Below are 13865 nucleotides of genomic sequence, written 5' to 3'. Positions count from 1 at the left end.
CTTTTTGGAACCACTGTCACGCTACAGGATGTATTTAAGGTACAATTCAATTAAAATGCAAACCAATTAAAACAGTTAGTGACCCACTTATTATGTTTCACACATCATGAGACAATTGCCTTCATACATTCATGTTTATCTATCTATACATCCGTACCTTTATCTCTAAATGTGTGCATCATGTCTGTTCTTTCATGTCCATCTGTAATTAAGTTCATACACACTTCCATGCAAATACACATGCATCCATGCACATTTCCAAATCTTCATGCATCGATACATAAGTCTATCAAAGAGCCAATTTCAGTGATCATTTATGTGTGGTGTTTAAAACAATCCTTTCAAGTCCCGTGTGCATTTAAGTAGATCTACTTATGCGTCACCATCATGTGTCTTGCTCACTGTACCATGCCTTTGATGGACTTTGAAACATGCTAACTTTGTTTTATGCTTTATCATTATAAGCAGATGACTACACAATTCGACAATGCCATCAGTGTATTTTGTACAGTGCTCAAAATATGTTGGTTAATAAAAATAAATTGTAAAGCTTTTTTAGAGGCATTTCAGAAATTCAATAATAAGAAACACATGTTTGGTGATCTAAAGAGTAATAAGGTCGCATTAGGTGTCTCCCTTCGGGTGTAGCAGTTTATGAGGAGGTTTAAAAGATCTTTCCAGGCCCTTTTGTTAGTTCTATAGCAGCAATGTGATTCATGTGCTATATTGAAAGAAATTTCAGCTTACAGTTTAATGTTATGCTTGTTAATGTTTTGAGCTGAAGTGTCAGTGTTTATTATGTCACAGGTCATTGTCCTGCTCTGAACAGTCAATGAACTCTGAACATGAAGTGTGTTGAATGGTGGGCTCCATTTAAGGCTGCAGATTAAAAGTCTAATCTATTCTGCTTTGTTTCAGCCGGTTTGTCGTCCTCCAGTGCCCTCTCACAGGGTGCCTCCATACCGAGCAGTTTCTGCCCGTCTGAGACCCTGCGTCTTCTCCCAAAGCACACCGATTGGCCTGGATCGGATGGGGCGTCGCAAAGGGCGCAGAGTGCTCAGTGGTGAGTGTGATTTTTATTTATAAACATGAACATGTAGTTGACTTGCAAATGTGAAGTGAGATTATTTTAATGGAAAGGGAAGGTTAAGTTTTTTTTAATGTTTTAGACGGCAGCTCTGATCCAATGCTTGAGGACAGTGTGAGTGAGGAGGATGGCAGCTTTGAAGAACTGACTGAAGGAACACCATATCTTCAACCAGAAGTGGATCTTTTTACTCTCAATCAGGTTGGCTTTTTTGAATGCTTGAGATATTTTGGTTACTGTTGATGATATATTGTTTATTTATATACTTTGGCAACACCTCTAAGATGCTTCAAATTACCTACCTGCAAGGGTACCGGAAAAACTATGGGCAAGTGTACCAACTTATTGTTTTAAATGCAACATGTGGTCATACCAAATGATGACGATTATGAAGCTTTTATTTGTCACATACATTTTTACATGTAGCGAAATTGGACCCCCCTGACCATACACAAACATCACACATTTCAGGGTAAGACAGGTCAGACGAGAGGTAGAAAGAGGAAATAAGATGCATTTGGGAAGAGGGAGGTGAAAAAAAAGTCCTCTCCCAGACTGTCCTTCAAGTAGGGCAGTGTGAGGTCAGGGGGTAAAAAGCTCCAGCAACCAAGCACAAACACATAGACATAACATCGCAACAGGGCATGGGAACAGGGGATATGGATATAATCCGATGAAGGCGGCAGCCAAGTGGTCCTGCAGCCAATCGGTGCTGGTCACAGATCCGCCTGACCACACTGGTGGGTGAAAGCACACAAAGGCGTGGAAAGCGTCTCATTTGCTTGTTCTCCAGGGGAAGTTGTTTGTCTTAAGCCGAGGCCGTCTGACAGGAGAGTCACAGGGAAGCCGAAAGAGTAGAAAAGGTTTTTCAATTTTGGGTCAATATCTGCCAATTTCGCAGATATCTAATGTCAGTCACTGGTCTCCAGGTCGCACTGACTGCTTTCATCAATCGTCAATTTCCCAGTTATCAAAGTTCTGAATCTTCAATATCCTCCAGGGACAGAGGGCCAGGCACACGATAACCCACTTCTCCCACCCGCCGGTCATGAATCCAGTTATAAACGTCTAAGCAGGACAGTTGGGTTCTCCCGAACCCAGACTTCTCATCGAGAAGATGGTGTCAATTGCGTTCAGAGACTAGTTGATCAAATTCATAATTCTCTATTTGTTTGGAAAGCAGGGCAAGGAGAGCCTCAGAGATTGAATAAGACGAGACAAGAGGAGCCAGTCAGGAAAGATATGAAAGGGAGAAGAAAAAAGTGTGACCGCCTTCACTGAGAGCCAAAAAGGAACCAATAAAATAATGAATTGATTTAATTTAGATAGGTTAATTGATAAATAAATTGTATCTTTTTTAAAGCATCCTCATTTTAGAGCATTTTTGAAGCATCTTAGAGACGTTGCCAAAGTTCTTCTGGATTTAGTTTGTCTCAGTTTGATCTTTTTCTTCATATCATTCCAGATAGACTGGATGATGATCAGATTAGATCTCTGTGTGGAGCACTGGCATTGTCAGACTCCTTGTGCAGACAATAATCACACTGTATAATTACAATTGATGACAAAAATAATTTTTGAAAATGTAAATTGATATTTCAAACTGACATGCTACAGAAAAAATAGAAATAACCTACTTTAAACCTTTTTTGGGGGGTGAAAAAACTAGTGGCCTAACACTTTTGCACAGTACTGTATATATGTTTATCTATATGTAAAATCTATATTTCTTTAAGTATATGTGTCATATGTACTGTTAATTTTCTAAAAATCTCTTTTGACTGTAGTAAAAGTTATTTTTAAGTTGCACAGTGCTATGTTAAGTCTACTTTAGCATATTTATGCAAGTGTTTAAAAGTATTTACTGCTGTTTCCACTTAAAGGTTGCACAATACAGCCCAGGTCATATTTCACTGTGTATCTCTTCTTACCTGTTCAGTAGTGTTTGTGTGCATAGTTGTTTTACTTGTTGTGTGGGATCGTCACTCTCTTCCAGTGCATGATGTCATTCTGCACTGTTCTTATCATGTCATTTTATCTGACCTTTAGCCTGAGTGTAATCTCTCTCTCTCTCTCGTTCTCCAGCACATAGAGTCGGGTCGGGCCGTGTATGCAGAGGCTCTGTGGGACCATGTCACAATGGAGGAGCAGGAGCTGGCCTTTAAAGCCGGGGAGGTGATCCGAGTTCTGGATGTTCAGGAGCAGGACTGGTGGTGGGGGATGGTGGGCGATCGGGAGGCTTGGTTTCCCTCTAGCTTTGTGCGGGTGAGTTAAACACTACAAAGCATCCATGGAAAATTTCACAATATACATATTAAAGTATAAAGATACATTTAGGGTGTACTCAGACTAGGCACGGTTGACTTGAATAATGCCCAGGTGCAATTGTCCCACCTCCCCTCTTCCCCTAGGCCTGCACTCACATTGCATTTTTTTTGCCTTACGAGCCTGAGCACACTTAAGTCATTGATGCAACTGTTCAGTTTAACAGAAGCGCTCTCACTCAGTTTAATGGAGAATGCTTTAGTTATATTGTTTTGTATTATTTTAAGTCATCAAATCTTTTGCTGAACAGATCCACCACTTCTGATGCTCATAAATATTCATGAAAGTTATCGTGCTGCATGTACTAGAAGGTAGCAGCTGACGTGCAGCGAGGAGTTTGCGTCTTTAATAAACTATGACAGTTCGCGTTCATTGAGAAGTAAGAAAGATTAAAAAAACCATACGAAACAGTCTCTTAAAAGTGATGTCAGGTCTTCAGTTTCACGCTCACACTACAAGTGTATTGTGCCAACCAAACCACGCTCTGGCTCAGCTCTTTCAACCGGGCCAGGGCCAGCCAACTGAACTGATTCGGAGCACTCGCACTTGTCAAATGAACCGGGAAACGGGAGTCAAACATACCTGTGCACGGCTGGGATAACTTAGTGTGAGTACACCCATAAACATACCGTATGCCTCTTCAGGGTGGATGCATTTAGAATCTGTATATCCTGCATTTTGTGTTCTGATGAGCTATGAAAACTCGATGCCTGTTTCACAGATCTGCTCCTTTTTTAGTCTCAATGCCTCTCCTGTTTTCAAAATAAGAGTCCCACATACATCGTATGTTTATTACAACCTTAGATAAATAAAAAAGGGGGAGAAAATATTGCTGTAAACTCACTAGGTTAATCAAACGCTGCCTGAGGCGTGCATAATAATAAACCTGAGTGAATCTGAGTGTTCTGATTTTGCTCTGATTGGCCAGTTTTTCACTGACACTCACAGGGTTTAAATGATAATGAGGAATGGAGTTCGAGACTCATTTTGTGTCATAGCCATGTACTGAACTGAATATTCAGCTATGCCTATGTATATTCAGATTTTCATTCTATGGCACTTTTAATATAAAATATAAAAAGAGAACAATAGGGATGTTTTCTCCACTCCCGAGTGTAAATCAATGCCTACAAAAGAAGGACTTGTTTACATTTATACTTATATATGGTGTACTAATGAATGACAAATTTCAGAGGGGTTTTTGGTGGAAAATTAACAGTTTAGATCAGTGTTTCTCAACCACGTTTCTGGAGGACCACCAACACTGCATGTTTTGGATGTCTCTTTTTTTTCTGTCACACCCATTACAGGCCTTTCAGTCTCTGCTAATGAGCTGATGATCTAAATCAAGTGTGTTTAGTTAGAGATATAGCAATATGTAGAGCTGGTAGTCCTCCAGGAACATGGTTGAGAAACACAGGTTTAGATGAAGTGATTAATCTGTAAATGAGGTGATAGATTAACTCATTTGTAAATTTAAAAAGTCATTATTAGTGTGACAGCATTAGTATATTTCAATAGTTTGCTCCTGCACAACCATAGAGGCTGGAACATGTTTCTAGGACCATCTGCATTACTAGGACCTTGTTGTTCCTGTTGTATCCAGTTAGGGGTGAGATATTTAACCCAATAATATTTTTAAAGTTTATGCTCACCTTCACATTCAAACTTAACTGTGTGTTTTGACATCCAAGGGTTTAGGGGTAGGAGTGAGGTAGGGCCATATAACATGGGGTCCTAGAAATGCAGTCCTGAAACTGCAGACACTCCAGGTTGTGCAGGAACACCCTTCTCTTATATTTAGGCCTCTAAACATAGTAACCCAGCCGAGATGTTTGCTCTGGGTAAACCAAGCGTAAATGCTTGATGTGTCATCGAAGCAGCGTGTGCCGGCCTACTGGTTTGCAAGAAGTAAGGGTGTACGGAAGCAGGTTTTATTGTTTTCAGCTCCAGATTAATGCATCACATTGTAAATCTATGACTGTGTCAAGATCCAACAAGATGAGTCAATCTAAAACAAAGAGGCTTTTGGGTGATTTGATCATGACTTCCTGTACAAGTGGATTAACCAGATGCCTCAGAAACAATTGATTGTTGTGTAAAAATTGTGCTTCTTCATAGTTGCCCTCTGTTTGATCCTCCGTGATTGACTTTAATGATATGTTGTTGTCAAGGTTCGGGTGAATCAAGAGGATTCGAGCAGTGAGAGTGTAGAAAGCACGCCAGATACAGAGGAGCCCATCCCATCAGACTCGCACAAACAAAACCCTGAGCACCGAAAGCAGATGAGAGCCAATGTGGTCAAAGAGATTATGGACACGGAGCGAGTTTACATCAAACATCTCAAAGATATCTGTGAGGTGAGCGTCTGTCCCTACCACTTCATGTTCACCTTGTGTTTGTTTGCCTTGTTTTGTGGTCGGTGTACACTGTTTATTATCAAGAAACCCTTATCTTCCATTTAGAGCGGCAATCATTCTCCTACGCCTATCATTTAAAATGGCAGATTAAGATTAAAACACATTTGCCTACTTTCAAGATAAGTTAACAGCATTATTTCAGAAAATAGGTGTAGCGCTCAGGGACTTTTAATGATATTAAACACCACCCTTAGAGAAACATAAGGATATTAGCATACTTGGTGTCATATCAACTTTTTAAAAATATGTCATGTAATGTTGATCACAAAATTATATGCCCACTTGTGAAATTGTTATTCTTTTAAACTGTTAATGAAGTGAATTAAAAAAAATTAAAGGGCACCTATTTTACCCTTTGCAAGATGTAAAATAAGCCTTTGGTGTCTCCAGAATGTGTCTGTTAAGTTTCAGCTCAAAAATACCCATCAGATTATTTATTATAGCCTCCACAATCTGCCCATTTTAGTGTCTGAGTTTACTGTAGCTGTTTTTGTAGCCTGTGGTTTTAAATGCAAATGAGCTGCTTCTCCCAGCCCACCATTCCCACATGCATGTGGGCTTCTCCTCATGTCCTACAACAGATAAACAGCACAGTGATGACTTGAATGAAGCTGAAATAAAGCTCATTAGTCAAAAATACAGAGTAAGTTTATTTGATTCATTTGTACTAGAGTTTATTCAAGCCTTTCTCAAATGATAAGTCTCACACAAATGTTAAGCGGTTAAGAAGTACATATCGATTTTACTGTCTTTATTACAAACATGTTGTTGTAAAAACATTTTAAACTTATTAAAAAAAAAAAGATAATTGGAACAAATATTTTAATCCCAGTTATTTGCAAAAAATGTTCTGTGGACGTGTGTGAATTTTCTTAAAGACATGGCGTCTGTAAATCAATTCGGTGGGCAGGGAAACCGCACTCCTACGCCATGTTGCAGTGGGCCTCAAAATCACTGGATTTTGGCTCCTATTTTAACATCAGGAAATTTTTAAAAAGAGACTTGTGTTTATATCACTCCAGTATGACTGTGGACACACTATACCTACACACAGTTCTGTTCAAACAGCTTACAAACGTTGATTTTCATCATAGGTGCCCTTTAAATGTAATAATTGTAGAAACTAATTTCTCTTTATTAGTTGTTTTGCAAGATACCAGTTTTTAGCTTAAATTCCTATTTAAAGGTGTAACTAGGTTAAATAACTGGGCAAGCTATGATGCCATTGGGCAAGTCATTTAAAAAAAGAAAAAAGGTAGTTTAGCTGTTTTAATTATTATTATTGATTCCAGCCATACTTTAAAGAAAAAAGTCTTTCTCCAAAAGAAAAATATAATAGGAAATATTGTGAAAAAATGTCCTTGCTGTGTTAAACATCACATATTTGAAAAAGAATTACAAATTATAAAACTGTATATTAAAATAGAAAAGTGTATATAATTATTTTTGTATGTATTATTCTACATTGCAATACTATTTCAGAAATATTTATTGCAAAGAAATGCAATCTTGATAAGTTACAAACTCAAACACATTTTAAATAACTGGTTCCACACATTGAAACAGTTAAAACTCAAATCAGAGATTATTAGTTATTATTTAGATACTAATTCATTGAAACTACATGCAGTAATATGTGATTGTGAATATCTAAAATGGCAGTATGCTAAAGTATGGTCATGTGATTATACTGCTTTTCGGTTATTTGTAGTCCAATGTAAATTAGTTGTGTTTGTGAAATTTCTTCTTTAAAAAAAATCTAGAAGCACATAGTACATATATCATAGTTCAAATTAGTTAGGGTAGTTCTTAAAATTAATTTAGAGCTAAAAATAATATATATTTTTTAATTTGACTGCTTCATGATTGAGCGAGGTGGATATATATATATATATATATATATATATATATATATATATATATATATATATATATATATATATATATATATATATTTTCATAACATTATGTCATTATAATAATATTATATTTTATTGTATTTTAAATAATGTTTGTTTATGTAAAACATTTATTTGTTTGACTCAAAATATGATAGAAAATTATGTTATATATAGTTTATAGGTATAATTTATACTTCTAGATATTTATTGAGGGCCCCCAGATGTCCTGAGGGCCCTAAGTGGCCACTTATCTTACTTATTGGTTACATCCACCCCTGGGTTCATTTATCAAACTGAAATTCAATTACTATATGTTACATTTGTATTTTGTATTTTAGGGAAGCTTTCTCATCGCTGACCTCTGCTGGTCAAATGCTTAAAATTTTTGGATCTTTGAAGGAACTTTGCAAACGATGCGCAAATCGATCAGTTTGAATATACTGATGTATTTGCAATATTTAATCAATATTTAATCATTTGTTGTTGCAGGGATATATTCGTCAATGTAGAAAGCACCCTGGCATGTTCACAGACACACAGCTAAAGACAATCTTCAGCAACATCGAGGACATCTACAGGTTCCAGAGGAAGTTTCTGAAGGATTTGGAAAGGAAATACAACCCTGAAAATCCTCATCTAAGTGAGATAGGCTCCTGCTTCCTTCAACAGGTACCACTGGATTCACAAGAACAATGGAAATGAATGTTTTCCTCACAAATTGCTGATATCCCATGTTTTTCTCTCTCTCAGGAGGAAGGTTTCTCCATATACTCTGAGTACTGTAACACACATCCAGTAGCGTGTGCTGAACTGCAGCGACTGATGAAACAGAGCCGATATAAACACTTCTTTGAAGCCTGTCGTCTCCTGCAGCAGATGATTGACATTTCCATTGCTGGATTCTTGCTCACACCAGTGCAGAAGATTTGTAAATACCCTCTTCAGCTAGGAGAGCTTTTGAAATACACACCCAAAGACCACAGGTAGCACATTGTGTGGTGTGTGTGTGTCTGTCTGTCTGTCTGTCTGTGTATACGTGCTATTAATATTTAACAATTTTGGGGTTGGTAACTGTTTTAATGTTTTCAAAGATGTGTTTAATGTTATTGCCTTGTGCATATTTTAATTTGATGCTAAATTTAATAAACTGTAAATCGAAATTATGATTTAAAATAACAGTTGTAATATATATGTATGTATATATATATATATATATATATATATATATATATATATATATATATATATATATATAAATCATTCTAATGAGCTCATTTAATGCTTAATAGTCATTATTATTATTATTATTATTATTATTATTAATGTCAAAAAATGATGTGCTGTTCGATATTTTTGTGAAAATGGAAAAAAACCTCAGGACATTTTATTTATTTATTTTTTACTAATATAATGCCATTTTTATTTTATTTTATTTTATTTTACTGACCCCAAAGTTTTTGATATAACTTCTATATATGAGTACACTCAACAGCCACTTTATTAGGTACACCTTAAGGCTGATTTATACTTCTGCGTCAAATACTTATACTTCGGCGTCGCTGACGTGCACCTCTCAAAAAAAATGTAACTACACGTCACAACGGCGCGTAGCACAAGCTCTGTGATTGGTCGGCTTGGTAGCGCTGACGAGTCTGGGTGGGACTGAGAGCCGCGTGAATGGTGCAAGCCTGATGGAGCGATTGTTTACAAGTGTGGAGTCCCGTGAAGGAGCTCCGGATGGAAAGTTTTGTTTTGTGTTTACCTCATAGTTAAAGTTGTTGCATGTCCGCCGGTTCCTGCCTCAAAATGAGCGAGTTTGAGCCACTTGTACATCCCGGAAGTGTTCGGGAAAAGCAAAACAGCACCGAAGAAACCCGACACAGAGGAGCATTAACACCTCACTGCCCACTAGCGTTTCGGAAGTGTTAATGCAGACCAACAGAGGCAGCGCGCAGAAGTATACAGTAAATGCACAGCTACGCGCGTTGCATGCGCCGTGGGTTACGCTGGTCACTTGACGCAGAAGTATAAACCAGGCTTTACTAGTACCGGGTTAGACCCCCTTTTGGCTTCAAAACTGCCTTAATCCTCCGTGGCATAGATTCAACAAGGTACTGGAAAAAAATCTTAAAGATTTTGGTCTATATTAACATGATTGCATCATGCAATTGCTTTCAATCTTTAAGATTTGTCAGCTGCACATCCATGATGCGAATCTTCTGTTCCACCGCATGCCAAATGTCTCTATTGGATTGAGTTCTGGTGACTGTGGAGGCCATTTGAGTACAGTGAACTCATTGTCATGATCAAGAAACCAGTCTGATATGATTCACGCTTTAGGACATCGCACGTTATCCTGCTGGAAGTAGCCATCAGAAGATGGGTACACTGTAATCATAAAGGGATGGACATGATCAGCAACAATACTCGGGTAGGCTGTGGCATTGACATGATGCTCAATTTGTACTAATGGGTCCAAAGTGTGCCAAGAAATATCCCCCACACCATACCACCACCCCCAACAGCCTGAGATGTTGATACAAGACAGGATGGATCCATTTTAATATTGTTGATGCTAAATTCTGACCCTACCATCTGCAGAAATCGAGACTCTTCAGATCAGCTAACTTTTTTCAAGTTTCTGTTGTGCAATTTTGGTGAGCCTGTGTGAATTGTAGCCTCAGTTTCCTGTTCTTAGCTGACAGGAGTGGTACCCAGTGTGGTCTTCTGCTGCTGTAGCTCATCTGCCTCAAGGTTGGAAGTGTTGTGTGTTCAGAAATGCTCTTCTGCATAACTAGGTTGTAACGAGTGGTTATTTGAGTTACTGTTGCCATTCTATCAGCTCAAACCAGTCTGGCCATTCTCTTCTGACCTCTGTCATCAACAAGGCATTTGTGCCCACAGAACTGCCACTCACTGGATATTTTTTCTTTTTCTGACCATTCTTTGTAAACCCCAGAGATTGTTGTGCATGAAAATCAGAGTAGATCAGCAGTTTCTGAAATACTCAGACCAGCCCGACTGGCACCAACAACTGTGCCAAAGTCAAAGTCACTTGAATCACATTTGTTCCCCATTCTGATGCTCAGTTTGAACAGCAGCAGATGTCTTGACCATGTAAACATGCCTAAATGCATTGAGTTGCTGCCATGTGATTGGCTGATTAGAAATTTGCAAAAACGAGCAGTTGGACAGGGGGTAGCTAATAAAGTGACCGGTGAGTGTATATGATATGGGAAATATATTGTTTTGTTTTTTTTATTTCTTGTATCAAAAGTATTTTTACCATGACAATAAAATAATAGTTATTTTTCTCCTCAGTGACTTTGCAGGGGTGTGTGCGGCACATAAAGCGATGAAGAATGTGGCAAGTCTGATAAATGAGAGGAAAAGGCGTCTTGAGAGCATTGACACCATCGCTCACTGGCAGGTGGCCATCCTGCACTGGGCGGTCAGTAACAACAAATATTTAAAGCATTACATAAAGGCGTCCAGTTATGCCCTTTTTAGTGGATGTAAAATACGTTTCAGATGCCCTCTTAACTTGTCTGTGAAGATCAGCTTAAAAAAACCTCACAGATTATTTATTATCAGGGCTCCAGACTCCCTTTTGAGAGCATGAAAAGCACTAAAATGTTTTCCAGAGTGTAGAAGTAACACCTACCATCATGTAGTACTGCTGCACATGTAATAACGAAATGTCAAGTTTTGTCTCTTAGAAGTGCACATTTGACAGAAGCTTGAGTTAAGTGTAAAAGGAGCTGGAGTTGGGATCAAGATGTACTTTTTTTTTATTAACAATCAAAAATCTTTATTTAAGACATATTTTTCTTTTTAATGAAGGCTTATAAGCTGGAGTAACTGCCAAAGACAGTGTTATTGTTTGCATGTTTTAGTGATTAAATAGTAAGAAACGCAAGAAATATAAGTATGAAGTTTTGACTGAATTGGTGTATGGACCCTTTTCACAAGACTGTTCGACATCATCTTAAATCCTTGAAAGTTTTTAATATTTGGATTTTTAAAAAGGTGTACATACATTTATTTATGTATATATTGTATCATCTTTACATCAAATTACAAAAAAATGAATTACCACTTGTGCAAGGCACATGAGATACAGAGTAATTGGGCAGGACAGTAGATTTGACGATGATTGTCTAATGCAGGGTTTTTCAAAGTCTAAGACAGTGGGCCTCCCTTTTGACACAACTTATCCATTGGCGCCCCCCTCCTCCCAAACACGCACGCACACACACACACACACACACACACACACACAAAAAAAAATTTTGGAGGTTTTTCTGCTACCTCATCATGCTTGGTTTCCAGGTGTCGCCGAAGTTTAGCGAGTCTCATGCTGTCATTAGCCAAAATATCTTGACAAACCACACATAAAGGTCGTGGTTCATCAGCTGGTCCTGTCCACGTAAATCCTAAACTCAAATACTGACCATCATATCATCGTCTTTTGGGTTTAAGCCCTGAACTTGAAGGCTTTGAATCGGGGGGTCTCAGAAACCGATCCGTTTTATTAGCAGCATAATTAGCAGGCATATACCTGTATTGGCGGGCTTGCCAAACAGAAGCGAATTCACAGCTATGGCCTTCTGGGTAAAAAAAGGTTTTCTTATTTTTGATGTATTATTTTTTTAGCTTTGTTTAATTAAAATGTTTAAAAGTTATAAAAATACATATAATAATTAAACTTAATAATTATATTTTTATTATATAATATTTTTTCCCGCGCCTCCCCTGACATGCTCTGGCGCCCCCCTGGGGAGGCGCGCCTCACACTTTGAAAACCCCTGGTCTAATGCAATAAAGATTAATTGGATATCATGTTGGTCTGTTTATTAGATTACTGGCTGGTTAATTTGTTGGCTCATTCACAGGTGTAAACAGGGCATTTTGTGCTTCAGTATGCAGCAACTTTTTTAGGTTTCAAAGCTTGTATGGATGTTTAAAAAGGAAAATAATATATATTTATTTAATACACCTTTTTTATCTCTATTTCCATCAGGGTGAGGATGTGTTAGCAAGAAGCTCAGAGCTCATCCACTCTGGCGAGTTAACTCGGATAGTACGGCCTGGAAAAACCCAGCAGCGCAGCTACTTTCTGTTTGACCATCAGCTGGTGTTCTGTAAGAAAGACGTCCTGCGCAGAGACCTGCTGCACTACCGCGGCCGTATGGACACAGATCTGCTGGAGCCGAGTGACCTGCCTGATGGACGGCACACTGAGCTGGGCCTGCTGAAGAACGCCTTTCTCCTGCGCCATGCGGAGAACCTGAACGTGCTGTGTGTGCTGTGCTGTAAGAAGAGCCAGGATAAGCAGCGATGGCTACAGGCTTTTGCCCGGGAGCGTAAACGTGTACAGGAAGACCAAGAGATGGGTGAGTCTCACAGCTGAAGCCATCAATTTGAGTAGGAGTATGCTAATGTTCTGATATGAAATGTACAAGCTATGCATTTTAAAAAAACATATTCATTTTTTGTGCTCTTTTAAGGGATGGAGATTACTGAAGCCCAGAGGAAGCAAGCAGTTCATAATGCCAGGAAATCTAAACACGGCAAAATGAAAAGTATGTCCAGATACTATTATCATATCTGCGGTCAAATCAAAATAATAATAAAAAAAAAAATATATATATATATATATATATATATATATATATATATATATATATATATATATATATATATATATATATATATATATATATATAATACTTTTATTATTATTTATTCATTTTTTGCATTTTAGGGTTAATTATTAATTAATTTTCAAATGTTTATTTAAAGACATGTCTCTGTTGGAATAGAATTATGAAAATGGTTTCATTTAGTTTTATTTTCGTTACTAATGAAACTAAATTATAGACTGAGGGAATATGAATGGTGGCTGAGAGAGCTTAACATTGCTGCAATTTAAGAAACACATACAATTACAAAAAAGTGCTGCATTTTCCCACAATGTAAACAAAATTATGAAATGCGCTGCAATTCATGTTTCAAGGGGACCCAAAAAACGTTATGGGTGTCACTGTGACATGACTATTCCTCAGTGAAGTTTTAGGAGATCTTTAAAAGGTGACTTTTTTGTTTGTTTATTTTAACATCCCGATTCCC

General features: G+C 37.8%; 2 protein-coding genes across 4 annotated transcripts in view; one reads left to right on the top strand and one right to left on the bottom strand.

Moving 5' to 3' along the window:
• ropn1l (rhophilin associated tail protein 1-like) overlaps nt 1-13865 on the bottom strand; it is a 193175-nt gene that overhangs the window by 141109 nt on the left and 38201 nt on the right. The window lies entirely within an intron of this gene.
• spata13 (spermatogenesis associated 13) overlaps nt 1-13865 on the top strand; it is a 37269-nt gene that overhangs the window by 21637 nt on the left and 1767 nt on the right. For all 3 annotated transcript variants that reach the window (XM_087309479.2, XM_087309481.2, XM_087309480.1), the window contains exons 5-13: nt 919-1063; nt 1170-1288; nt 3173-3352; nt 5587-5772; nt 8223-8402; nt 8484-8716; nt 11055-11184; nt 12757-13129; nt 13244-13318. In XM_087309479.2, the coding sequence (XP_087165605.1) occupies nt 919-1063; nt 1170-1288; nt 3173-3352; nt 5587-5772; nt 8223-8402; nt 8484-8716; nt 11055-11184; nt 12757-13129; nt 13244-13318 (1621 nt within the window). The remainder of the gene's footprint in view (nt 1-918; nt 1064-1169; nt 1289-3172; nt 3353-5586; nt 5773-8222; nt 8403-8483; nt 8717-11054; nt 11185-12756; nt 13130-13243; nt 13319-13865) is intronic.

Source organism: Danio rerio, chromosome 24 (genome assembly GCF_052040795.2).
Source record: "Danio rerio strain M-AB ecotype USA chromosome 24, GRCz13ab, whole genome shotgun sequence".
NCBI classification, from domain to species: domain Eukaryota; kingdom Metazoa; phylum Chordata; class Actinopteri; order Cypriniformes; family Danionidae; genus Danio; species Danio rerio.
Note: the sequence above shows the minus strand (reverse complement) of the source record. Positions and strands in the feature narration are given on the sequence as shown.